This window comes from Pollachius pollachius (assembly GCF_949987615.1).
Source record: "Pollachius pollachius genome assembly, chromosome: 3".
Classification (NCBI taxonomy): Eukaryota; Metazoa; Chordata; class Actinopteri; order Gadiformes; family Gadidae; genus Pollachius; species Pollachius pollachius.
Window position 1 is genome coordinate 11438656 of NC_136936.1, and position 27385 is coordinate 11466040.

Here is a 27385-nt window from a genome sequence, read left to right on the forward strand (position 1 = left end):
CACATTCCTAGTTTCTAGATGGAAACGTGAATGTTCCTCGCTGTACGCCCCGCAATTTTAATGTAGGCTACAATAAACTCTTCCGGTAGTCCTACCACCTCCCATGTCTGACCCGCCCTTATCACTTTCGCTATCTCCGACTCCCACACAGCGGGGCGCCCCCACTCTTTCTGCATCCCATGTTATGGTAGAGCTCGTTGCGAATACACTAGGAATGGAAACGCAAATCTGCGCGTCATGGTTTGACTTGGCACGGCCAAAAGTGCCAATAGAAAAGGTAATTTGTTTCCATGACGAAACTTTATATAACTACATGTATGTTTAACATACATACAAAACATACTATGCTTCATAAGCTCTAACATAGCTCAGTAGGTTGTGTCAATGTAAGTGACGTCAGCAGAGACTGAAGTAATGGAGTTGATTTGAGTGGCCGTTATTGTTGCCGTTACAGGCCAGACGGGTTCATTGCATGTCTTACGTGACATAACCCGTATTTACGCCCGACAATCAAAACACAAAGGTGTTTAAAATACGACTCTATTGTCCTTGTATGGGCAAATAAGTGGGCGGTCCCTTTCCAGGAGGAGACCACGCCCCTTTGCAGCAGCCCAAACTCCGTTATAGTCCAAACGAATTTACATAAACCACGCCCATCCGCCTGAGATTGGCTCCCTTGCACCGATTCGACCAATGGTGGGCGCGTATGTGTGTGTGTTAACACACACATACGCCTCCTTTTCCTTCTTCCTGGCTGTCGCTCCCTTCCAGACCCTGCCCTTTTATTAGTGTCGGCTGTCCGCTGTGTGGTAGACGCTCCGCGAGAGGAATACAACACTGACAATGGGCAGCTTTATGCCCAGCCCGCTGTCTCCCGCACGGGATTCATGTGAGTACAATCGGCTCATTCTCTCTTTGTGTCGCTCTGCCATTTCTACTTATTCTCTTAGTACCGTTAAAAAAAAAATACGAGGCCATTTTCTCGCCGCCCCCCTCGCTCTCCTCCAAACAATAAGTGGAATGGGAGGTGTAATGAATAATTTATTGGAGCGTCTCATCCGCGAATTTCTAATGCCCCGAAATCACGGGATGCTAGCCTGACCGCTGATCCCCGGTGCCCCTACTCTGCGATTACATTCATCACTGTTTAAGCTCAAGGAAAAAAACCTTCATGTATTAAATGTAACTGTTTGGGTTAAGGCCTCACACCTCCCTTGGCAGCATCTCTCTCTTGTCTCTCCTCAAACTGCCCCCAGCTCCATTTTATCTACTGAGCGGCAGGTGGGCATGTCTGCTGCAGTGTGCGGGCTGGGCCGCCGTCATAAAGATGCTTTTGTTTAGAGGTTTAATCTGTCCTTTGGTGCTTTTTTGTTGCTGAACACACAAACACACACCCACACACCCTACACACGCGGTGCAGTAGAGGCCCCGGGCTAGGCCTTTGTAGATCAGCTGCTTGTGTTGCCTCGTAGGCTACTGCAGCATCATCCCGGGGTTGTCTGTCTGCCGCTACTGTTGGGCAGATGGTTGGGGCGGAATGCTATTGATTGGGCGTTTTTTATTAGAAAGGGAAAAATTCCTTAGAATAGGGTTTAGAGGGTAGGCCTACAATGCGGTAGGGGTTTATATTCGGCTGCCTGGAAAGTGTGGCTCTCTGTTAGAAAAGCTTTCTCCGGCTATCCCCCCCTGCCCCCCCTCTCCCCTCCCTCTCCCTCCCCTCAGGGCACAGTCTGTCCGGCTGCTGCCCGTCACTCTCTCCTCCTAGGGTCTCTCTCGCTTCTTATCTCCACCATCAACTCATACATCTAGCAGGTGGACAGAGCAGGGCCAGGACCACACAGGGTCTATAACTGCGATGAACTTGTTAACGCTTCTGCAGCCTTTTTTTTTTTTATGGTGGGGTGAAAAAGTAACCTGTCCGTCCAACTTTCTTAAGACATCATTTCATTTGTTGATATCCTCGATTGCAACATGCTGCGGGAGCCCGTTGGCTTCTTGATATATTGGCGTTTTGACCTCGTGTTTTCTTTCAAATATATTGGGGATGAGGAAAGTTCATTTTGGCCTGCTCATATAGCTTTTATCTATTTAAAAATGCAGGTTGTTTTGATTGTATGAAACCTTTAATTCCCCTTAAAAAAATAATTCCGATTTTGGAAAAAGGTTGCGTGTAATTGGGGAAAAAAATGAGCATTAAATTGAAAAAATCTGAACAGGTATGTGTAAGGAGTAATCTGGCTCAAGGATGCCTACTTTTGAGGACACTGGGGATTGGATCCAGAACCTTTCAGCTTTGAGTCAAGGACTGTCCTGCTGCTATGCACTCAAGCAGTTTTGGCTGTTGTCACTGAGTAACTAAAAATCATCTCCATGCAAACAATCACATGGACTGGATGTTCACTCAAGTATCCTAAACCGATCAAGAATGCTGAACCAGATCAAATGGGATCAAGTGTGGTGGATCAAGTAGGCTCAAACGATAACAGACGGAGACCCTCTGGTTTGCACTGTTGGTTTAATAGTAGAGCTTGAGTGTGTGGTGTCATGACACCTTTGTTGGGGTGACATGTTTGCAGTCCTTAACGCCAACACTTTGAACAAACACAGCCTCTAAAGGGTATCTCCAGCTTTAAAGCAGTGTTGCACACACTTTTTAGTCTCATGTACAACCCCATGAATTCAACTCAAGTACCCCTTCACCAAACGACAAATGTTTTGCTGTAGCGGGAGAGATTGTCTCATTTCTACTAGTGATCTAGTATAACTAGTCTGTATAAGTAGTACTTTTTGTAAATCCCTTATTTATGTTTGGGTTGGTCCTCCGTTTGCACCGCGTTTTTCTTTGATCATTTTACCGTTTTTGATATTGAGTTTTTGTTTCCATTTGTGGTTTGCATTGAATAATATCCTGGGGGGGGGGGGGGGGGGGGGAGGTACAATCTATACTTTTGCGCTGATCCTGTACGATTACTGACCATTGATCAGCTACAGCAGGTTGAAGTCGTCATTTCCCCACTACATCGGCATCATTGATCCTCAAACCACAGAGTGATTCCAAGCCATGAATAGTTTATTGTTTGACCCGCTGACACAAGTCTTTTATTTTTGGCCAGCTTGACTTCATCAAACCAATCACCGAAGCCGACTCATCACCGTCTGTTTAGGCTACGCACAGATGGCCTCGTCTTATCTGATACAAGGGTTTGGGCTGAGAGTAAGTATTAATTAGTGCTGATTAATAATCATAGTGATCATAGTAATCATATATTGTTGTTCTAATGCAGACACATGAAGATTTTAGGATAGGAGCTGTATCTCAACATAAAATATGAAAAGTATTCTCAAAATATTCCTCTCCTTTTGAGGGCTCTTTAGGTAACCCCAGGCAGAGATTTATTATGGAGGGTTAGTCACATTCGTCATTTTCAGTCACATAATCTCATCGAGGTATTGGAACGACACATAGCCCACTCCCTCCCTGCACGGTGAAGAGGCAAATGATATGACATGATGTGGTTCATTCAATAAAGCTCTGTGGGATGTACCTCAGGTACCACCAAGTCCATAGACAGTGTGTGTGTGTGTGTGTGTGTGTGTGTGTGTGTGTGTGTGTGTGTGTGTGTGTGTGTGTGTGTGTGTGTGTGTGTGTGTGTGTGTGAAGGTAAGACATGCCCAGCACTGTGCAGTGGATTCACATGTAACCATGACGACCGGTCTGTCTGTTTGGCAGTCTAGCTTACCGTTTGCCAGCCTTTTTTTTCCCCAAGTGTATGTCTTCCTGTCCATTCACCGGTTTTGACTGTTTGCCTGTTCTTTTTGCCTGTCCGTCGATCCACCGGACTGTCCGTCTAGCGGTCCTTCTGCCAGTCTGTCCATCTGTCTGTCAGCCTCAGTCGAAAAACACTCTCTTCGGCTTATCTCTCGAGCTGCCCTGCTGTCCTCTTCCTAACCATCCAGATCATATGATAGAGCCTCAGACGCACAGCAGCTCTCGGACCTGGTGTACAGGGTGCACCAGTCTCATGACCTGAGATGGCCTCCAACATTATCTTGTACTACCGGTACTAGGTATAACAACAGTGAACACCAGCCATTAGAAACAGACAATACAAATACATCTCTAACCCTCCCCGATTTAGTCCATAAAAATAGACAATTTTTTTTATACTTACCTTTTGACCATGATTTAATATTTAGATCAGTTTCTATTTATTGACACAAGCATGCATAAAAAATGTGTTGTAATTAAAACTGCTTATACTCACTGAGTCTTCAGGCAGGAAGCATTATTTGACCTAACTGAATAGTATGACATAGCAACCATGGCAGTAGCAGTTAAAGGTGCCTTCTGTAACATTACAACGGGTAGTGAAGTCTAAATTCACAATATGAGAGAGTGATCTCTGCCCATCCCATCCTCCCCAGACTCGAAGCTTGTGTGTTTTGTCAGGTCCTCAACCTAAAACAAGCAACAACATGGCCTACACTATAAATTTATAGCGTAAACCTTTGAAATATTCGTTTTCTAATTATAAACCAGCTCAGTAGCATATCTGGCATCTCGTAGTGTTGAAATTGGCAGTGGCATTGAGAGAATAGTGTAGCGCACAGGACAAAACAAAATTGAATATTGCGTCTTTCGATTCAGCACGTTTTCTTAATCTCTGATGAAATTTCACAGTAATTTTATTTTTTTGTACAGTCGATTTGTTACATAAAGCTCCTTTAACATTCCCCAATAAGCTTGCAGTTTTAGCTTCTTAATGGTAAAATGCATGTGGAGCAGTGCTTGCATAACTGTGGAGACGGTTGTCTGAGGCGGTGAGTGTTGGGGGTGGATGCTCCGTTTAGTGTGACAGGTTTCTCTGGAGCGGGTCCAGACTGGCACTTCTCCATATCCAGAGCCCCAAAAAACCCTCAGTTCAGACCGATCTGTCTTACTCACTATAACATGACTTGGGGTAGAATCCAACACGACCAGGAAGAGGGATAAGTTTAGTTCTAACGTTTTAGTGTGTGTGGAGGAAATCACATACCAAGCATTTAGGGTGCATGTTGCATAAGGGTACCTTGCTGGAAATTCGAGGGGGCTTGGCATGTTGGTGTGCTTATGCTCACGTTGTGGTACTTGGCATATCAAAGTACATGGCATGTAAGGGGGGTTAGAATCTTAGGCTACTTGGCATTTAACGCTATCTAACAAGGGTAAGGTAAAGGCTTTCTAAAAAAGCTTTCAATGCTTAGCAAGACTAAGCATAAATCAATTAAATAGGCTCATAAATGGAGGAAGACTATTCAAGAATTCATAAGTAGGTCAACCTAGTAAAGAATATCTCCGTTCTTGCTGATCTGTTCACCATATTCTGCCCACACAGCATCTACTGTTTCTAACCACCCTGGAAGATTTCCTCTTCCAGATCTAACTTTCCTCTCTCGTCTGGGGTTCTGGAAGCTGATCGGCCTTGCCAGTGAGGGCTTTTATAGACTTAAGAGGTGTCAGCGGCTTTAATTTGAACGTATCTACACACACCTTCAGCACAATCACAGCTTTACTGGCTTCACAGGCCAACATTTGAAAGAAAATTTGATAAACAGGACTAATGGCCATAAACGACTGCAACTGTACAGGAGTATTTTATACAGTAACTACTGGCCATGTAGACCATGCCTAATGATGTGTCACACTTTATGAATGGAGGGGATTTAGGGAGAGATAAGCTGACCGGGCGTGGCTCTTACGTGGTCATCGAGTCAAAGACGGATCACATCCAGGGTGATTAAAACAAGGCGCTGATGTTTCCTTTCCTGAAATCCTCCTAAACCGATCTACTGTAACAAAAGCCTCTGACCTGTGTCGGGGTCACTGTATTACCACTGGTCTCAGTGGAGCAGAGTGCTATCTCGGAAAGATAAAATATCTAAATGATAACCACCAGGAATACATGTGCATGTGCGTCTTAATCGGTACGTTAAATGAATAAGTAATAAGGTACTGATGGGTGTCCCCTCGCTGGGTGGGCGTGGTGGCTGTGAGTGTCATGGGAGGTGACACATAGAGATGGTGTTGTGACTGTCCATCCAGATGGCAGAGCAGTCCCAGTGCAGTAAGGACCGTAAGGACAAGTAAAACTCTGAGTGGAGTGCTGACTACCAAACGGAGCTGGACAGGTGGCGCAACGTGCGGTTGTCATGACAGCACACCAATACTAAGCAGCTGTGGGGCTTGAACCGGCAACCCCAAGAAGTGGAGGACAAACGCTGTAACGGCCGGTGACTGCGTACATTCGGGACGGTGGTGCTGTAGACTCGAGTAAAGCGTTCTTAAGGCATGAGGAACAGGGTTGACTAAAGGTTTCTTAAAGTATGGGTCAACTCGAGACCCAGAATGGGTGGTGAATCGCATTCCAGTTGGAGGCGAGTTGCGGCCTGACAACACACAGTACCCCTGTAATGAAGGGGATACAATTCTGGTGGACTTCTGAGTTTTCTGAGTGTGTGTGTGTCTGTAGGTGGGTCCCACGAACACACTGAAATTTTGCTGGTGGGTCCCAGTGTGAATTAGTTGAACAACTCCTAGGAAAACCTGTCTTCTTTGTTACAATGGCAGTTAAGTTCTGGAGGGGGAGTAGGTTAACAAAGAGGAGCCTAGGGTGGCTGGTTCGATCCCCGGTGGTGGTGATGGGTCTCTGGCAAAGGCTCCTCCTCCTCCATCTCCTCCTAACTGTTCCTGATGAGCTGGTCATTGCCCTGTGTGGATGACGACACTGTTTATTTAACAACACGTCGTTGAATGGATACAGTGGTTGGACACGGTCACACGTGGATTAGCATCCATTCTCCCAGAGCGAGCACGTGGACGTGAGCCTGGATGTGGAAGCAACGTTCTGGTGGGCAGATGTACACTTCTCCCATGTGTCTCCCGCTACACCGGGGTGATTAATGAACCCCTACTGTACGAACTGCTGATCACGCCGTTTTTTTTAGGAAACCATAAACAAAGGATGGGGAGAGGGGGTTGGTTAGCCGAAGGGAAATGAGGTATTATAACATTAGTATGTGGTTCTTTGTGATGTATGGATTCAACAATATCTTGCTTATGAATGCAAGATTGTGTTTCTCAGGAAGCCGTCTGAGGTGCCGTCATCTTGTGCCGTGTATCGTAGTTTCATCGAAGATGTATAGGATGAAAACAAGAAAAAACCCTGCAATATCTCAGAATATTATTAATCTTGTATTCTTTGAAATTGTAGCCTAGAAAAGCGTATGACTATAATGGTTGTTTGTATGAAGGAGGTTCAGAAGTGATATCACCTGCCACTTGCCCCCTCAAAGCAGTTGAGGCTGTTCTTCTAGCTCATTTAACAGTTTAATTACAGTCCTGGCTGAGGCTACGCGTGGCTGACCCAGTGGGCTTGCCTCTACTGCAGAACACAGCCTTGTCCAACAGTCTGTACAACCTCTAAGGTGTGTGTGTGTGGCCTGAAAGCCCTGAGCAGTGTGTAGAACAACATATTATTGGGCTCGAAGTTCACTATGACTGTTCTGCTTGTTTGTTCCTGAACTCCATACCCTTTTCACTTATCTGCTCTCTATTTCAACACAGGCTTTCTGGCTTCTGTTAGGAAGAGCCTGTTAACAGTTTTTTCTACACACAGCGAAATCACAGAAGGGGAGAAGCCGTAGGGGTGTGACCACTCGTCAGCTTCCTGATGATGTCATGCATCAGAGGCCATTCAGATGTGAACTTAAGGAAGGAAGGAAAGGGTCGCGGGGGGGAGTTGGTGTAGTATTGCAGTGAATGGCCCCTCTGACTCATCTAGTGATCGGTCATGCGCTATATATTGAAAACATACCAAATTGAAAAGATATTTAAAAAAATGTGTGGTGCAGTAGTGGAATATACAAATTACTGTAGTTACTGTATCTTAGATAGAGAGAAATGTACAGGGGAGAGTGATGGAGAAGTAAAAGAGACGAAGGGAGGGGTAGAAGGTTTTTGACGAGAAGGGGTGTGAGAGGATGACGGAGGAAGAGAGGGGTGGTGAGATGGGGAGAGAGAGCCACAGAGATGGATGGTGGAGGGAGGGAGGAGAGAGAGAGAGAGAGAGAGAGAGAGAGAGAGAGAGAGAGAGAGAGAGAGAGAGAGAGAGAGAGAGAGAGAGAGAGAGAGAGAGAGAGAGAGAGAGAGAGAGAGAGAGAGAGAGAGAGAGAGAGAGAGAGAGAGAGAGAGAGAGAGAGAGAGAGAGAGAGAGAGAGGTATAGAGGGAGGGAGTTGTTAGCGTTAGCTGAAAGCATGGTTGGAATGTCATTGTTGGAGAGCTCTGCTTTTTTTTTTCAGAGAAGGCGAGAGGCAGGAGAGAGAGAGAGAGAGAGAGAGAGAGACAGCTGCTTATGAGTCTGCATTTCTTTTTCTCTAATGTGAGGGAGTGGGCAAGAGAGGGTATCAGCGAGAGGAATTTATCCTCTAGTCTCCACACTCTACAGTAATGATTTAGAAATGTACGTATATGGTTAAAGATGGTGGATGTAAGGGTGAGAAGAGTTAATGTTCAGGATGGTTAGTTTTAAGCCAGAAATGGCTCTGTTTAGGTTATTCAGGTATGTTTAGGCTTGGTGGGGGTCAGGGTAATGATGCATTAGGGCAGTGATCCCCAGAGAAGTCTATGTAGTTGCACCAAGATAGAGGGAGAGGGAAAGGCTAGCTGCTAGCAACCAGCTAGCTGTTTCCCCCCCCTTGTCTCCCCCGGGAGGGAGAGACAGGTGGTGTATGATCTCTGACAGCCGGGGGTCAGTGTAGGATCCCAGAATAATGGGGGGAGGGTGGATAGACGATTTCCTGCTTTTTTTCTTTTCTACTGCTTCCTGTCGACACAGACAGAATAACATCCTCTGGTGGAGATAATGAAGGAGCTCTGTTCGGTTGAAGTGTAGTCCAGACCTGGACTAGTATGACCCAGTAAGCTTCACTAAACAAAGACTGAGGAGTTCAGGGATAGGACCTGGGATATGAGATATGATGTGTGGCATGAGACGACTGGAGAACCGTTAAAACGAAAAACAAAACAGACACCTGTCCTGTTGCTGGAGTTCAATCTAGATCCATCGAACATGGATTACAAAATGGTTTTGTAATGGTACATGCATCAAGTTTAAGTTGCTTCTGATACAAGCTTCTGCTTAATGGAAATGCAATGGAAATTTGAGGCCCTGCACTGCACACCCAACGACAGGAAAAGTGTGTTTAGTTTGGTTTTCATGTTTAGTTTAGTTCTCAAGGGTTCTGTCTTACACTCCTCCTTTTTAAAGAAAAACTTCCATCCAGCAAACAGAACTCGTTCTGGCCTTTCCCATTCCATCGGCTCCTTAACTTTTCTAACATGACTTCAAAACGTTGGACTGCCATTTTAGCTAGCCCTGATGCTCACAGGAGAACCATGAGCAGCGCTGCCGGGGTCTGCCGCCTCGACCAGCTGTAGTATTTGTGGGTGGAGTGTGAAGTGTGGCCGAGGTGTGGTGGTGGTTGTGGTGGTTATCACCAGCTTTGTTCTGCTCTCAGTCAAATGGATCAGAGAAGAGGCTGCTGGTTTATCATTGTACGATGTTGAGCACTCAAATAACCCCATGCGCCGGGTTAAGTCTATCTGGGCCATATTAGGTTTGTTTTGTGCCTAAAAGTGTTTTCTGTAAATGTAATGTATAACAAATTCATAAAAGTGATGCCCAGTAGGCACCTGTTACAGGCCTGGCTGTCCCTAGAAGGAGAGACTTTTCTTCTGTATTCCTTGTCAATCCCAGAGGGGGTTTCCTCCCTCTGGGTTTTGGGGCGTTATCCTTTAAGTCTTTGCTCAGGCTGGAGGGGGGGGGGGGGGGGGGGGTCTCTGTTGGTGTGGCCTGTGATACCCTTTGAGACTGGAACTGTGATGAAGGGCTATAAAAATAACATTCTGAGGAATTTGGCTCTCACTCTCACTTGCTAAGTAGAGTTCAAATTTAATTCAAGTACAGCAATCAGGCTATAACGGCAGGGAAAATGGGTCTCCAAAACCCGTTTTGGCCCTTGCTGTGACAGTACTTCCTCTAGCCCTCTATCAAAATAAAATGGTTTTCACTGTAATACCATCCTGTGTAAAATACTTTATCATACAGAATGGCGGTCTGTACATCACTATACAGAATGATGGCCGAGATCAAGGAAAAAAAATATTATAGTGGACAGATATTCAGTACTACTGAGTGGACATCACACAAAAGAAACGACAGATTAGATTATGTGTGTGTGTGTGTGTGTGTGTGTGTGTGTGTGTGTGTGTGTGTGTGTGTGTGTGTGTGTGTGTGTGTGTGTGTGTGTGTGTGTGTGTGTGTGTGTGTGTGTGTGTGTGTGTGTGTGTGTGTGTGTGTGGCCTGTAATCTGTTGTTTTTTTCTGATATGACAGATGTAGTGTGACATTTGGTTCGCACCGGTAATCTGTGTTTGACCCACTGATACACTTGTACCATGTAATGGCATCTCTTCTATCCCATAATACCATCCTAAGGCCTGCTGTGGTGGGACCAACAATAAACGTCAAATTAAAAACACTAAACAATAAGGCAGGGAGATTGTCTTGTGCAATGTGGACGTGTTTATTTACACCGAAGTGTCCCTCCGAATGAGTTTTTATCTTGAATGGCCTCCCCTCGTCAATAAGCCTCATTTCAGCCACAGTAGGGGGGCCTGCAGTCTCGATCGCTCTTCCTCCCAAAGTTTGTAATAGTCAATTTTATTCATATAGTGCTTTTCTTGACACTGAAAGACACTTTCATTGGCAATAAAATTCAAGAGAAAAATGTAACGTATATCAAGGAAATGTCACTTTAAAACATTTAAAACTTTAATTTGTTGTCGAGAGATTAGGACATTTATCTTATTCTATTCACAGATATTCAGTTGTGTTTTTCGTCGACATTCATTAGGTAGTTGTCGTTGCGTTTGTTAATCGTGAGGCTACGTTGAAGATGACGTAAAGTAAATTACCGGTGTCACTCGATTGTGTTTTTACTTGGGCTGAATAAATGGGGCAGTGTTGACATGTCGGGCGTTTTGCTGTGCAGTCTATTTAGGTAATTTTTTGTTCCTGTTGTCCCTCCTGAACCCGGCCGGTGGTGGTTGTGACTCACTTGTTCCTGCTGCTTGCGTTGGACCGGGCCAGAAAGAGGACGGGGCGAGGAAGAGGAGGGGAGAGGGAAGGGAGAGGATTGGTCAAGGGAGAGGGAGCGGGCAAGAGAGGATGGGGCGAAAGATATTAGACACCCTGATGGCAATGTAGAATCTAGTCTCTCAAAACCTCAAGCATCTCTCTTTCTCTCTCTCCGTCTCTCTGTTTCAGTCACACCCTCTGTCCGTCTGTCTCCATCCCTCTTTTGCTCACCCTCTGTTTAACTGTCCCTGTCTTTCTCTTTCTCACCCTCTGTCTCACTGCTATGCCTCCTTGCTAAGTTGTGGGCACAGCGGAGTTTGCTGGAGGTTAGGGATAACTGGCATTCTATGGCCCAGTTCTAGGGCAGAGTAAAGACCTCTGTGTGACATTTTCTTTGGACCAATTCATTTAAAACAGTTATTTTGAATAAACAAATATGTGATTGTGTCCTCTTTTCCATATATCTTTGTAATTTCTTATTTGACTTGATGCGCTTTGACAATGTAAATGTACATTTTCCACGCCAATAATTGAATGTTGACCCTTGAGCCTGAAGTGGATGATGGATTGATGATGGATCTGTGTAACTTAGTGTTCTCTTTCTCTGGGTCTCTCAGGTTAAACGATCAGGCTAATCCATCGGTGTACCTGAGTTTGTCGTGAATGTCTCTCACTATGGCTAAGCGCGAGAGTGGCAGTACCAGCCCGGTGGTGCGGCAGATAGACAAGCAGTTCCTGGTCTGCAGCATCTGCCTGGACCACTACCACAACCCCAAGGTCCTGCCCTGCCTCCACACCTTCTGCGAGAAGTAAGTTCCTCACCCCATGTCTGGCCCCGGGCATCATCAGTCCCCGACACCCTGCTAGGACGTCTAAAAAAACATGATTTAAAACTTCAAATGCGTTAAACTTCAAATGTAATCAAAAACTGAATTCAAATCACAGCATACATATTGTAAATAACGTATTGTAGTAGTTAAGGCCTTCAACTCCCAGTTTCATTTGAAAGGTTCCGTTTTCAAATCCCGCGGCAACACCTAAACTAACGCCCACAGGAATGAGGTCTGCAGGGTATAATTCTATAATGGATGATGGATTTATTGAATCCTTGCGACCGTTTTAAAACCGTGTTTATGCAGGTTAGACAAAAGTACTTGTTGCTCTGGTAGTTTAGCAGCAGTTTTAAGCCAAAATTCCAAAGTATAAATAATGGAGCCTAGTCAAATTTGTCAACATTTTGATCCATATATGAGTCATCCGTTAAATGGATGTTTTATGATGATCTCAAATCTCGTAAGAGTTGTGTTGTTGCAGGAAGAGAGGGGTAAAAACGTGAGTTAGGTTTGGAGAGAAGAGTGATGAAGAAAATGTTGTGTTGGACTACAAAAGCTTAGTCTTCCCTAAAAGATTTGGTTGGAGTTGGCATGAGATTATGCTGACAATAGGGAAATTTTCTGTGATTTCAGCGTGAGACTACTCCTTGAGCGAGACTTGGTAAGACGCCTCTCTGTAGGGAACCTTTCAATAATGTTGTCAAGACACACAAATAACAAGCTCAGCTGGTCAGTAGCAAAATCAAGAATTTTTAGAGGACATACATTGTCCTCTAATACATACATTGCTTTTGCCCCAAAGGATTACATTTCAGCCCATTTCGCAGATGCCGGCTGCAGTGTTTTTGCTCAATAATGGGCACATAAATCCCTTACACAAAATTATGGGGAGAATAGGATAAAATATCCAGAAGTTATCCTTTAATAATAAGCCATAAGTCATGACTGTGGTAGTGGTTAGGATGTTGTTCATACAGAAATGTAATAATATGAATTATAGCATTAAGTCCCATGCACCAGTGATTCTGTCATCAACATATCTCTCCTATGAGGTCAGCAGCTAACCTAGGAATAACACGGGTACTTTTTTTAATAGGGCCAAAACTTCTGGCTCCAAGATGACTTTCAAAACCACATTACCTTAGTTTTGTATAATTTATGACATTTGTTCCTAAACGGTGTATAATGAGTGATATTTAAATCAGTTTAAATAAATGTCAGTCTCTATTTGATACTCCATTGGGGTCTGGCATTTAAAGTCAGTAATAAAGCTTTATGGTAGCTTAGATGAAATTCAACTACATTCCATCAGGACAATTAGTTATTGAACAGAACGTTACAAAAATTCACTGATCTAGTCTTTTACTTCTCGTCAAGTAATGTCTCACAAAGAGGATATTTAAATTCAAGGCTAAGGCAGAATTGAATCAGTTCAGCCCTCTACTGACATTCAGTCGTAGAGCAAGGATTTATAGTAAACATAGTACGTTAGGGCTTCACTACGTGCCGGGCTGGTTGAAGTTAAAGAACATTTATAATAAATTAGAGGGAGTCTATGTTATGACTGCCCAGCTGGTGCACCTATTGAAACCCCTTGTCCAAAGAAGTAGGGGTCAGTTTTTTTCTGTTCACCCCCCACCCCTTGACACGAGAGCCAAGAGTGGAATGCCCTTTTAACCTTTCCCGTTTCCTTTTTTATCTCGTTTCAGATGCTTACAGAACTACATCCCGCCTCAGTCCCTGACGCTGTCCTGCCCCGTGTGCCGGCAGACGTCCATCCTCCCGGAGAAGGGCGTGTCGGCCCTGCAGAACAACTTCTTCATCACCAACCTGATGGACGTCCTGCAGCGAGACCCCGAGTGCACCAGCCGCCCCGAGGCCTCCAGCGGCCTGGAGTCCGTCAGCGCCGTGGCCGCCGCACAGCCGCTGTCCTGCCCCAACCACGAGGGCAAGGTAGGACCACTACTGCTACTACTAGGGCTACTACCACCTGTAGGTTTAAACACAAACACTGTGCTGCCCCAACCACGAGGGCAAGGTAGGACCACTACTGCTACTACTAGGTGTATTACCACCTGCCCCTACCTCGGGGGCAAGGTAGGCCTACCACTACTGCTAATACTAGGGCTACTACCATCTCTAGAACGCTGTCCTGCCCAAACCACGAGGGCAAGGTAGGCCTACCACTACTGCTAATACTAGGTCTACTACCACCTGCCCCAACCACTAGGGTAAGGTAGGACCACTACTGCTAGTACTAGGTCTACTACCACCTGTCCCAACCACGAGAACAAGGTAGGCCTACCACTACTGCTAATACTAGGTCTATTACCATTTGGCCCAACCACAAGAACAAGGCAAGCCTGCTGCCTAAAGGTTTAAAACTAGTTTGATACAGTTGTGCATATAAACGTTGAGGGCCAAACAGCGACTATAAACGCCAAGGCCTGGCCTGGTCTGTCCACACCCTTTACAAACGGTGCATCAACACTGACTTTTTAGCCCACTTATGCTTAGTAGTACTGTCAGGTTTAGGACTAGACAGCCAGGGCTTATGCCCTGGCTGTCTAGTCTTCAAGTAAGCTTCAAGTATAGGTTCAGATGAGCATGTGTATGAGAGCAAGTGAGTGGGGTGGGCACATGTGCGATTAAACCCCTCAAACACCCCTTTAACTTCCACCCAGTGCGCTTTAGCTAACTGTTCTGTTTGTGTTTGGCTGCCCCCTGCAGGTCATGGAGTTCTACTGCGAGTCGTGTGAGACGGCCATGTGTCTGGAGTGCACAGAGGGCGAGCACCGGGAGCATATGACCGTGCCTCTCAGAGACGTGCTGGAGCAGCACAAGACAGCCCTGAACGACCAGCTGGACACCGTCCGCAACAGGTACATATCCCTGCTGGGGACTGCCTTCTGACATCAATCTATGGGTCACGTCCCACTGGGCCGGGGGCTCTTACACTAGTGGGCACTGTTAGACAAAAGCTGCAGCTTGGTTGCTTTTTTATGCTGATGAATAATATAATAATAAATTTCATTTTTTATAAAATAAAATCTGGACATGTGCCAATCTTAATAAATACAGGCCTGAGAGACTTTTGCTATGATTATCTGTGTTTTGGTTTAGGGAAAGTCCTAGCAAAGGCTTTAGCACATTCTTCAAATCCCTCGGCATAAGAAAGTTGCAAACCCCTGATTCATTCAAGCAGTGTTCGGGAAAACCAGACCGAGTTACACTCCTCTCAACCAAAAACTTCTCTTCCATATCTCCTCCTCCCTCTGTCCTGCTCCCGTCTCCTGACAGGATACCCCAGCTGACGGCCGCAATCGACCTGGTGAACGAGATCTCCAAGCAGCTGACGGACCGCAAGAACGACGCGGTGGCCGAGATCAGCAACACGTTCGAGGAGCTGGAGAAAGCCATGCACCTGAGGAAGAACGCCCTGATCGCCGAGGTGGAGAACATCTGCAGCACCAAGCAGAAGGTCAGCACAGTCCTTCTCTAGCTAGCTCCTGTTAATTCCCTTTTGTCCTTGGAGAGGTTTGTTGTTGTTGTTGTTGTTGTTATTGCATCCTTCAAGAGTCAATGCACTAAGACGGTATCTTAAATAGACACGATTTAACGAGGCATGTCATCTCGGTGCAGGTGGGGGGTTAGGGCATCTTGCTCAAGGATGATCACAGGCTGTAGACTGAGGACAGTGTTGTTAGCATTGCTCACAATTGCGAGCTTCCACAGAAGGTTTCACATCAGTGGCAGTCTTCTTGGATGTAAATGAACTGCCTGAGTGGCCTTCTTCTGTACATTTATCATCATCCTACCCGCATTTAGAAATCTTTCTGAACGAGGAAGGGCACCACACCATCTGCCAGGACACATAAACAGTGAGCTTGCAGATTCCCCTAGTTCCGAGGCTATTCAGAAACCCAAATGAGTCGGCGCGCTCCTCCGACACGGCTGACAGCGCGTCGTCCCGTCTCCAGGTGCTGCAGGCCCAGCTGGCGTCGCTCCTGCGCGGCAAGGAGAACATCCAGGCCAGCTGCAGCTTCACGGAGCAGGCCCTGAGCCACGGCTCGGCCACCGAGGTGCTGCTGGTGCAGAAGCAGATGAGCGAGCGGGTCAGCGCACTGGCCCGCCACACCTTCCCCGAGCAGCCGCACGAGAACGGCCACCTGGAGTGCCAGGTGGAGACGGAGGGGCTGCGGCGCTCCATCCAGAACCTGGGCGTGCTCATCACCACGGGCGCCGTGGGCCACACCAGCGTGGCCACGGGCGGCGGGCTGAGGCACACCCTGGTGGGCCAGCCCACCACGGTCACGGTCACCACCAAGGACAAGGAGAGCGAGCTGGTGCGCAGCGGCAACGCGGCGCTGCGCGCGCAGATCACGTCGGCGGACGGCACCGGCTGCCCCGAGGTGGAGGTGGTGGACAATAAGAACGGCACGTACGAGGTGGGCTACACGGTGCGGTCGGAGGGCGAGTACAGCTTCTCCCTGCTGCTGTACCAGCAGCCCGTCCGGGGCAGCCCCTTCCGCCTGCGGGCCGTCAAGCCGTCGGACGTGCTGCAGTCCCCCGACGACGTCAAGCGGCGGGTGAAGTCGCCCAGCGGCGGCGGCGGCCACGTGCGGCAGAAGGCGGTGCGCCGGCCGTCCAGCATGTACAGCACCACCAAGAAGAAGGAGAACCCCATCGAGGACGAGCTCATCTACCGCGTGGGTGAGTGGCGCCAGGCAGAACGCACCGCCACTGCCAACAGTCGCCCGAACACAAGCACCCGAACCCTAGCACCCGACCCATAACCTGAACCATATCTCAAAGCATAACCTCAACCATATCTCAAAGCATAACCTGAACCATATCTCAAAGCATAACCTCAACCATATCTCAAACCATAACCTGAACCATATCTCAAAGCATAACCTAAACCATATCTCAAAGCATAACCTGAACCATATCTCAAAGCATAACCTAAACCATATCTCAAACCATAACCTGAACCATATCTCAAAGCATAACCTGAACCATATCTCAAACCATATCCTAAACCATATCTCAAACCATAACCTAAACCATATCTCAAACCATAACCTGAACCATATCTCAAAGCATAACCTGAACCATATCTCAAACCATATCTCAAACCATAACCTAAACCATATCTCAAACCATAACCTGAACCATATCTCAAACCATAATCCAAACCATAACTCAAACCATAACTCAAACCTTAATTCAAACCTTAATTCAAACCTTAATCCAGACCATGATCCAAGCCATAACCGAAATCATAACTCATCAGCCAACCCAAACCCCTGCACCCAAAAACAAGCACCCAAACATTCCGTCCCATCTTAAGGCCCCTAAGGCCAACCAACAATTGGTGCGGACCCAAAACGCGTCTACATAATCCCTCTCCCACCTTGTGTAAAATCTCTCATACCGATTCCCTCTTCCATATCCCATTGACTTGGCTTGCCTGGGTGGAGGTACTGATCCACAATATACCGTAGATGAGGAGATGTTCATGAAATATCAACCTCATCCTCTTGATCTGACTGACAGGAGCTCGAGGGCGGGATAAAGGAGAGTTCACCAACCTACAAGGCATCTCCACCTCCAGCAATGGGCGGATCATTGTCGCCGACAGCAACAACCAGTGTATACAGGTAGGCCTTTAAAACACGTTTTAAGAGGAATGGTTTTGGTACACATTAAACTAACCATCTTTTATTGGTGATTTACTGATATTTTTCACTGCCGATAAGAGTGCTTAAGTTGAATTATCTTATAATAGTTGGTGCCGGTTGAAGCTATTCATTTTCCTGTGCAGTATGAATGTTGTGGTTGTCATTAGAAAACTAATTGAGATGATAATAATAGAAACCTCCGCCTCCACACTGCTGCTAGAGTAATGCTTTCAAATAAGCAGAATGAGTCACTTTTTAACATCTCGTTTTAATGGCTCTTGCCATAATCACCGTTTTATGGTTTTGTTTGGTCTGGTTTGTCGGGGCAGTGTGTGGGTGCAACCGACATGATGGTGCTGCTGGCCAAGCTCTTTAACTGTGGTGGCCTCCACTCCAGTTCGCCAAGCTACTGCCGATTTCCATATCAAAGTGGGCGTATTTCCCCTCCTGTGTTTATTTCTTACTTTGTTCTATGGTGTAACTTCAGCTCATTCCATTGTTACACAATTCACATTAACGGCACATCCAGAATTATGAAGTCCTCATGCATTCATTTAATGTGGTTGTTTTTTTTTCTCAGATATTTTCGAACGACGGCCTATTCAAGATGAGGTTTGGGGTCAGAGGTCGCTCCCCGGGCCAGCTGCAGCGCCCCACTGGCGTCACGGTGGACATGAACGGGGACATCATCGTGGCCGACTATGACAACCACTGGATCAGCATCTTCTCTTCGGATGGGAAGTTCAAGGTGAAGAAGGACATCCATTTAGAGAATTCACGTATCCAACCATGTGCTGCCTCAAGTTCAAGTTCAAGTTAAAAATCTTAATTTGTCCAACATGTTGCCATATTAGAAAATTGTCTTTGATTAAAGGCAGTCTGTTCTAATCGTGTGTATGTGGTGCTTGTGTAAGAAGTATGTTGTGTGTGTGTGTATTGTCTTGGGTATGAAGGATTTTGTATTGAGAGATTTTTTGGCTAGAGGCACTCTGTATCTTTTGCCTTTTTCACATGCGTACAGTGAATTCAGAAACTTGTCATTTAGGAGCTGGTTAGGGTGACGTCATCTTTCTTAAGAAGGCCTGGGGATAAAATCCACTCCCTTTCAATGGGGATTCAAACACACTAGTCACTACATTACACTCTCCTGCCCATCAACACAGCTGAATTTCTCTAGAACACAACCTTGATCTCTAGGTTGTGAAGTGGTAGGTTAGGGTGGGGTTAGGGAAGTGTTTGTCAAAAGTTAACACAATGAAACTCATGATCTCATCCCCCTTGGCTCCTGGCAGAGCAAGATAGGCGTGGGCCGTCTGATGGGACCCAAGGGTGTAGCCGTGGACAAGAATGGACACATCATCACCGTGGACAACAAGGCTTGCTGCGTCTTCATCTTCCAGGCCAACGGGAAGCTAGTCACCAAGTTCGGAGCCAAAGGAACTTCAGACAGACAGTTCGCAGGTACCAGCAGGCAACAGCTAGCTTTAGTAATAGATCTTCACATTAAAAAGTGACGAGCTAGCTAGTAGCTATACACTACTGGACCACTGATAGACTACCAAGTGCAATGTTATTTTTAGCCGTAATAAGGGATTCAGGTACCATTGCTTCACCAGACCAATGAAAAAACTAAAAGTATATTAAAATGATTGCCTTGAGCCCAAAGCAAACAGCCCTTGTCAGGACAGACAAAATCATGTTTTCGTTTTCGAATACTAAATAGACTTTCCCATGACTTATTTCTATTTGAAGCGAGTAACAAAAATACAGTAACACAACATTTCACTTTTTGACCCGTTAAAATTAATGCAACTCTATTTATTATTTTGTGGGTGGTTAAGGTCTATCACCCAAGGCATTGCTTCTGGCCGTGCAAAAGAACCTACACATTTAAGATTATGATATTATTTTCGGTTGCTGCTTGAAAATAATGAATATTGTAATTCATTGTTCCTTAAAATTTGTTAAAAAAAATTATGCTTGAATAGCTAGCCTTTTTATTTTTGTTTAAATTGCCTTGGGCCAATACTACATAATCTCATACCACCTCCTACCTGTATCTCTCTTGACATCATCTCCTACGTTTGCATCTCTAACATCTCCTCTCACCTCGTTCTCTCCCTTTTTCTTTTAGAAAAATGCGGTGCAAACATAGCACTGGATCAAAAGCTTAGTAAATCTGGTCCCGTCTTCAGTAAGTAATCCTTATTTACTGCCCAGACGTGTGTGTCTAGGTGTGGGGCCAAACGTTGAGTTTGAACTTCACTTGAATGCCCTTTCTGTTATTGTCACATCTGATAGTATTTGTCTTTGTGTCTTGATTCTGTGAAGCCAGATTAGTAGAGCTTGTTGTTAACATTGCCAGGGTCAGGGGTTCGATTCCCACTGGGCCAACCCATGCTAAGAAGTGTATGCACTCGCAATTTTCTATAGTGCTGTAGATAATGCATCAACCAAATGGAAGCTGAGGTTGATAATAATGATAATTATTGTTATGTCAGTGATATACCTTCATAACACCGGTCCCAGTCAGACACTAGCAAGGAGAAATACTGTTGAGGGATTGGTCACGGATATCTATATTAAGCGCATTACTTCCTCTATTTCCTCTCCTCAAGACTGATGACTCACACTTCCTGTCTTCCTCCCTTCTCCCCTTGCGTGTCTTTCCTCAGGTCCTCACTTTGTAGCAGTGAACAACAAGAATGAGATTGTAGTGACAGACTTCCACAACCACTCAGTGAAGGTATGGCCTGCCCTGGTTATTATTAAAGGTGACATATTATACCACCAGGTTAGGTTTGAAAATCTGCCTCTTCTGACATCATAGGTGGGCATGTCCACCTAAATGTATGAAGGAGCATCGTTTGCTACAGCCCACTGGGTAGGCTGGTAGACTGATCTGTCCAGCACACATCTAGGTGGACATGCCCACTTGTGATGTCAGAAGAGGCAGATATTCAAAACGGCTTGTAACGGCTAATCATGCTCACACCTGGTGGTATAATATTTCACCTTTAATCATTATTTACCCCATCTAAAAATATTCCAATTTAAATAGAGGCTCCACTTTCCTTTCTGTGATTTCTCAATCGATTGGTTGATTTGAATGATGGGAGAACAGGTCATATAAATCAATGAATGGGGCACATTATTCATGATAGCAGTTGTTTTACGGACACGTTGCCCGATGAGTTATCCGTGGTGTCCTATTTATTCCCCCCCCCCCCCCACAGGTATACAACGCGGACGGAGAGTTCCTGTTTAAGTTTGGTTCCCACGGTGAGGGGAACGGCCAGTTTAACGCTCCTACCGGTGTTGCCGTGGATGCCAACGGCAACATCATCGTGGCGGACTGGGGCAACAGTCGCATTCAGGTAGGAGAGCATTAACACAGAAGGACGTGCGCACCCTTAATGTTTCCCTGGAAGGAATTTTCCTCTCCCTTTCTGTTCCCCCCTCGGGATAAAATCCCATATATTATAATAGTTACCACAGAGGAAGGACAAAACCTCTTAATCTCCCTCAGGAACCTTTTCCTGAAATTGTGTGTGTGTGTGTGTGTGTGTGTGTGTCTGTAGGTCTTTGACAGCGCAGGCTCCTTCCTGTCCTACATCAACACGTCTGCAGACCCGCTGTACGGGCCCCAGGGCCTTGCCCTCACGTCTGACGGACATGTCGCTGTGGCGGACTCTGGGAACCACTGCTTCAAGGTGTACCGCTACCTACAGTAGGGGGCCCTCACCTCTACCATCACTAGGGGCCTCTAAGCTCTGCCATCATGAGGAGCCCCTTACTGCTATGATCAATAGCCCCCCCCCCCCAATGAATACCATCAATAGAGGCCCTTACATCTACCATTACTAAAGGCCCCTCACAGCCATCGACAGTAGAGGCCCCTAATTGCTACCATTAATGGAGGCCCTTACAGATATTAACGCTCGGGGCCCCTTGCCGCTATCTAGAGTAGGGGACCCGTCAAAGTCAACATCCCTAGGAGCCGTTAGAGCTACAATTGCCAGAGTCCCTTTTCACTATATCCAGTAGGGGGCCCTCAAAGCCACCATCAGAAGAGTCACCTCACAGCTGTCTACAGGAGGGGCCATTCACACACACACACACACACACACACACACACACACACACACACACACACACACACACACACACACACACACACACACACACACACACACACACCAGGTCCTGTGCTAGCCTCCGGTGTGTTGGGTAGTGAGCGATGGTGGTTTGTTCAGACACGCGTTGAGCGTGTTCTTAACCTTGTATTAAGATCCCAGCCCAGGGGGGTGAAGATGGCCTGTGTAAAGAGTATAATGAGCCATACCTTGTCCATATGCATGACGTTTTGTTTGGCCCCGAATGCCTGGGCGAGAACACGCGCGTGCACACACACACACACACACCACATACTTTGACCCGGCTGGTCTGCTTTTACTATAAACTTAGTTAGTGCCGTCAGTGGACTGAGCTGCGCTTCGCTTTTACCGCAACAGATACACTTTGTATATGAAAATACATAATATATGATGATGAAAACCAACAACATTACATCTCGCTCTCCACACGCCATCTGTGCATTGATTTGCTGTATGTACTGTATATGCATAAATGTATATTGTGTATATTGCTATCAACTCCGTGTATACATGTGCTATGATTTTGAAACACACACAGTACACGCACGCACGCACACACACACACCCACGCGCGCAGCCTTTTGGATAGACCACAGCATTTAAAGACGTGTGTATGGCAGCTGTTCTAAAGTGTGTTTTTTGAGAAATGTACCCAGCAAATGCTTGCAGAGAAGTAGTGTTTTCATATTTATTGCAAAATCTAAACAGCACAATATTTTTTTGGGATGTTTACTTTTTTTTTGGTCTTTTTGGGGGGGAGGAAAAAAAAGAAAAAAAAAAGGGGGGGCTAATTTAATTTAATTTTTTACACTAGTTCAGCATTTACAAATTTATTTTTCTAATTTCATATCCTTTTTTTGGGGAAGCATCAAACTTTGCGTGGTGTTGAAGCACGAATAGGTGGATGAGTTGTAGTTACCACAGTCCTGTACTATTTAGATCCTTGGTTGATGATGACCTCCCAAGGCTAGGCCCGGGGTCGTCCAACCCATTATCTGTGAAGCCACCATTTTTAGAAGCTCCGATATCCCCGGAACTGTGTGGCTCATTAATTTAGTGCAGATCTTTCATACTTAATTACTTCCACACATTGGAAAGACAAACAATTTATTTATTTTCTCTTTACCATGGTGGTGAAGAAATTGGCTCTTCATTGTGTATTGATCTCATTGTGGATTTATTTTCAAATTTTGCTTTGTGGTCGAAAGTTGTTGAAGAAAATTTAGATTGATCTGAAGTGACCGGTAGACTTGTAGGAGATGCTTCGCAATGTATGTTTGCTTCATCATTAGAACCCCTGTAGATTACAGCAGTTCATCATTTATTAGAAGAGATTAGCCATCAAATGCACCGTCTAATATTGATGGCATTCATGTAAAATGATGGATTTCAGAGCTCCACATTTCATAAATATCTGTTTGCCTGTGTCAACGTGTTGAATCACACCATGACTGATGCCACATATCCCTCTGTCTCCCTCTGGTGTCTGTTTTGTGTAATGTCCCTGGAGCGCTGGTGCCACAGCAGTAGATGGACTAGGTACATATGAACAGATGAACCCAAGAGGTTGGTTGATGGTATCAACCAATACAACTCCAGTCTCTTAAAGGGCCCCTATTCTACCACCAAGTGTAATGATGATTAGTCATTTAAACACCCAACAGCCTACCCAGTGAATATTATCTAACTAGCTAGGTAGAGGCTGAGCTAGCCATTGCACATCTGTGTGGACACGTCCACTTATGATGTCACAAATGGGTTGATTTTGTAACTGCTTAGTGGCTAATCAGTATTACAGGGGCCCTTTGAAGCTGTTGTAGTAACACTCTAAGCAGTGTTCTATAGAGTACTGGCTAGCATTTTGTACGTACCTAATCCATTCTGTGACTTGTTGCCAAACGGAAGCCTCACACACCTTTTTTACAGGTGTGCAATAGGCTGCCCATTAGCCACCATTAGCCCAACAATATTATCAAGTGTTCTTTTACACACTCTTTTAACTCGTGTCACACCGGTCCAAATGATTATGTTTCTCTATTATGCACTGGTAATAAAAGCACATGGTTTACGGAGATGTGGAGTGATGTTTATTATGTAACGTTAAACTGTTATCTAATCATATTAAAGTTAGTTACTGATATTGATAGGCAAAGATGTTGTAGAAAAATTTGCTTGTTTTATTGCTTTTATAGTCATATTTGCTATGAGCAGGGCCAGTACATGGCGGTAGGCATTCAATAATGTTGGTTCAATTATTGCAGAATATTAAAAAGAAACTGAGCAATGGACTGAAATTATATACAGAGGGTAATTGGAACACACACGCACACGCAAACAACCACAGAGGGAGAGAGAGGGAGACAAATCCATTGCAAAAATCCAATAATCCAGTTCTTGGCGTTGAGGCGCTTCTGAGTTGATGTGAAGTCCTGCCTCCCCTTAAATGTCATTAATTCATCTCACAGTAACTTTAATAAGATTCCCCCGAAGGCTGAGTGAGATAGTTCACTATCACACTCCATTGATTCTTAACTGGTTTGGGGCAGTTTAACCAACAAAACTTCTAATGACATAGCAGAGAAGATATTGTGAGGCAGTTCAGAGTGCTCTCACGGAAAACGCTGATTTAAACGGAGCTGCTTCTACCAGCTGTGCTAACGGGTTATTAGACAGTCAAATGGATATTTAATTGGGTAATGAATATATTCTATCTATTATATCTAGTTGCCAGACGGTGTCACACATTAAAGGAGGATATGATGAATGTTTGTTAATTAAGAAAGATAATGTAATTCATTCTGTTTTTATTCATTTATTTAGACCACCTTGTGCTTGTGGTCCAACTTAAAAATACTTAGAGCACATAGTCTTTATTGAAACAGAACCATTCCCAAAACATCCAAACGGTGTATATTCATAAGTCTTACATGTCTGTGTATATATACAGTACAAACATTCATGAGCGTAAAGGCAGAAGGTATTCTACCATCTTCGTTGCGGTGAACATGATAGAACAACCGAACAGGGGATCATTACAGCGTCATCGCGTGGATGCAGTAGATTGTGGACAGACGAATCACACACAACAATGGAAGGGAACAACATGATTTCATAGGTTGCATAGAAAGGTTTGTTCTCTCTGGAAAACAAAATCAAAATCAAGGTGACCTTTTCAGGAAGCGGCGGAGTCAGAGTTTATCGGACGGCACGGTATGAGGTAATCAATGGAAACTCACTATGTTTCCCTTTTTTTATGAATAATGAAAGTATTCCAAACCACAACACAAAGCCTGGCATTCCCTCTTATAGGGGACACTTTCAGTGCAAACATGGCACGCAGAATGTTCACTTTGAGATGTATATTTATAAATGTATAGCTATATCTTTTTCTAGAAGTTCATAACGAAAGGGTGGGGGATTGGGAGGGGATATTGTCAATATAAAAAAATAAATAATTAAAACAATCAAGAGGAAGTATATCTGAATGAAGTTACAACTATACGATTATATAAAACAATTAATATTACCTTTCAACTGTTATAAGGCATAAAAAAAATAATGAACCAACCAACTCAGCCCTATTGTAGAAAGGATCGATAATTATTTCTTTCAAGGTTCAATCTTCAGAACTTCTCTCTCTCATGTCATAATATTAATGATTATGATAAAGGTAATGGCAGGGTTCCGGCTGTAAAATTGAACGGTCCAACAGTTACTATAGCACACTGTACACTGCAGACCAGCTGTCTTGAAATTTGTGTTTCAATCTACGGAGTCGACGCAGGTTTGATTTCGCATTTTCTTTTCAGGGCCTTGAAATCAAGCTGTGTTTGGACAACCAGTTGAACCAGCATGGCACCAACCACTGGATCAAAATAATGACCTACTGGTTTACAGTAGTTCTAACACAGTACAGTAGATTTGACACGTATGGATGAGATTTGTAATACCGTTCTATAGTACAACCACACAGAAGAATACAAAAATAAATGCATGCAAAATAAATGCGTAAGACAAAGAAGACATAAAACGTGTAAATATATTATAAGTGGTGACACACAAAGGATGTCTGAAATCAATAAATGATTTGTTTAGGCACATATGAAATCATGAAGTCATTCAGTAATCATATGCAGGGAAACAGGATTTTAGAAACATTAAAAGCTAAACATTACAGTGTCGCGACTCAGTGACACATACACACACAGCAGTTTCAGTTTACCGACTTTAGCATTTGCAAAAATACTTGTTCCACGTCTTCGACCAAAAAAAAGAAAAGAAAAAAAAGCTGAAATCATAAAAGGCTTCTCTGTAGCACCTTTGGACACACAACATACATTTTTGGATCAAAATGGCCATCGAAAGCAAAACAGAATCATGATCGCGGAGAGGTGGACGAAAGCCTGTCAGCCGATTCTCTTGTCGGTTCTCCTCCTGGGAGGGACGCGTCGTTTCAAGTACAAATATCAAACATAACCTCGAGAAAAATGAAACCCCAGTTTGTATCCGCTTACCGGCCGAACCGCCCCTCAACGTCACCCAGTTTGAGGCACTTGCAAAACTTCCAAACAGTAACTCAAAAGTGTTTGCTGTTCACCGCCCCCTACTCTTCTCCTCAGACCTCTGAGCTGTCTCCACCTCCCCCTCCACCCACCATGGGCTCGGTGCTGGCCGACACCGGGGGCTTTCTGCCCTCGGCCGATTTGTCTTTCCTGGACCGCACCAGCAGGGCGATCCCCACGGCGACGAGCGCGGTGAAGAGCAGCCCCACCAAGATGCCGATGATGAGCACCAGCCGTTCGTCGCCCTCCTCCCGCTGGTTGAGCTCCCGCGGTGCTGCCCCCGCCCCGGCGGGGGCCGCGTCCTCCTGGGGGCCGGGCCCTCGCCGGCTGGCCCCGGGGCCGCGGTCCAGCGCGATGTGCAGGATGTTGGTCCCCCGGTCGTTCTCGGTGCCGATCCCCTCCACCAGGTCCGGGAGTTGGGCGGCGGACCTCCGCGAGCGGGGCTGGCCAGGCGGGCCATGGCGGCTCACCGAGTGGTACTCCAGGCTGCGCTTCCCGATGCCGCGGTTGGCGTTCTCCCGGGAGCGGACAGTGTAGATGGTGTGGATGAACCACTCCCTCCCTGCCGCCACCTGGGGACGGGGAGAAAGGAGACACCACAACGGTGTTATCAGTAGAACCGAACGGAACCGCGACTATGCCGGAAACCCTTTACCGTAACTTTAGCAGGGCTTAGGGTGGCTAGAGCGCTAAGCATGTGGTCTTTATGTCTTGGATTGACCCAGGGTTGATTCTCACCTGCAGTCAGACCCTGGGCCTATCTATGTCTTTCCCTCTCTCATTCAACACACTGTCTGTCCGTGAAGGCACAAGAAGCCCATAAACAATATGGATCTATTCATAAGAGGTTCACTTAAGCCTCCAGGCTTCTTCAAATCCTTCTGTTTCCTTATCTTTTGAGTTGATTTGCTTGTTTTCCTAAAGCTTCTTTGGTTACGTAGTAAAGCATAATGGAAATCCAATATCTTATCA

At 45.4% G+C, this 27385-nt stretch overlaps 2 protein-coding genes across 3 annotated transcripts in view; one reads left to right on the forward strand and one right to left on the reverse strand.

Moving 5' to 3' along the window:
* Positions 1 to 180: 180 nt before the first annotated feature.
* On the forward strand, positions 181 to 23894 carry LOC307072985 (tripartite motif-containing protein 3-like). Of its 2 annotated transcripts, XM_079732607.1 has the most exons (15): positions 181 to 277; positions 772 to 889; positions 3114 to 3214; positions 11795 to 11986; positions 13720 to 13963; positions 14741 to 14892; positions 15311 to 15491; positions 15991 to 16723; positions 17570 to 17673; positions 18275 to 18442; positions 18987 to 19155; positions 19829 to 19888; positions 20370 to 20440; positions 20931 to 21071; positions 21276 to 23894. In XM_079732607.1, exons 4-15 carry the CDS (start codon positions 11841 to 11843, stop codon positions 21426 to 21428), a joined length of 2322 nt encoding a protein of 773 aa, XP_079588733.1. In that variant the 5' UTR covers positions 181 to 277; positions 772 to 889; positions 3114 to 3214; positions 11795 to 11840; the 3' UTR covers positions 21429 to 23894. The 2 variants fall into 2 exon arrangements, with proteins under 2 accessions (XP_079588733.1, XP_079588732.1); XM_079732606.1 differs by lacking the exon at positions 3114 to 3214.
* A 458-nt stretch (positions 23895 to 24352) lies between these two features.
* The window catches only part of frem2b (FRAS1 related extracellular matrix 2b), a 92022-nt gene continuing 88989 nt past the window's right edge, over positions 24353 to 27385 (reverse strand). Inside the window, exon 24 of the mRNA XM_079731553.1 lies at positions 24353 to 26985. Within this exon, the coding sequence (XP_079587679.1) occupies positions 26467 to 26985 (519 nt within the window). The 3' untranslated portion in view covers positions 24353 to 26466. The remainder of the gene's footprint in view (positions 26986 to 27385) is intronic.

Excerpts from the sequence above, each read along its gene's own strand:
- LOC307072985 (XM_079732607.1), top strand. The coding sequence starts at position 11,841 with ATGTCTCTCACTATGGCTAAGCGCGAGAGTGGCAGTACCAGCCCGGTG. Across the intron at positions 11,987-13,719 it reads CTCCACACCTTCTGCGAGAA|ATGCTTACAGAACTACATCC; the intron begins GTAAGTTCCTCA and ends ATCTCGTTTCAG. Across the intron at positions 14,893-15,310 it reads CTGGACACCGTCCGCAACAG|GATACCCCAGCTGACGGCCG; the intron begins GTACATATCCCT and ends GTCTCCTGACAG.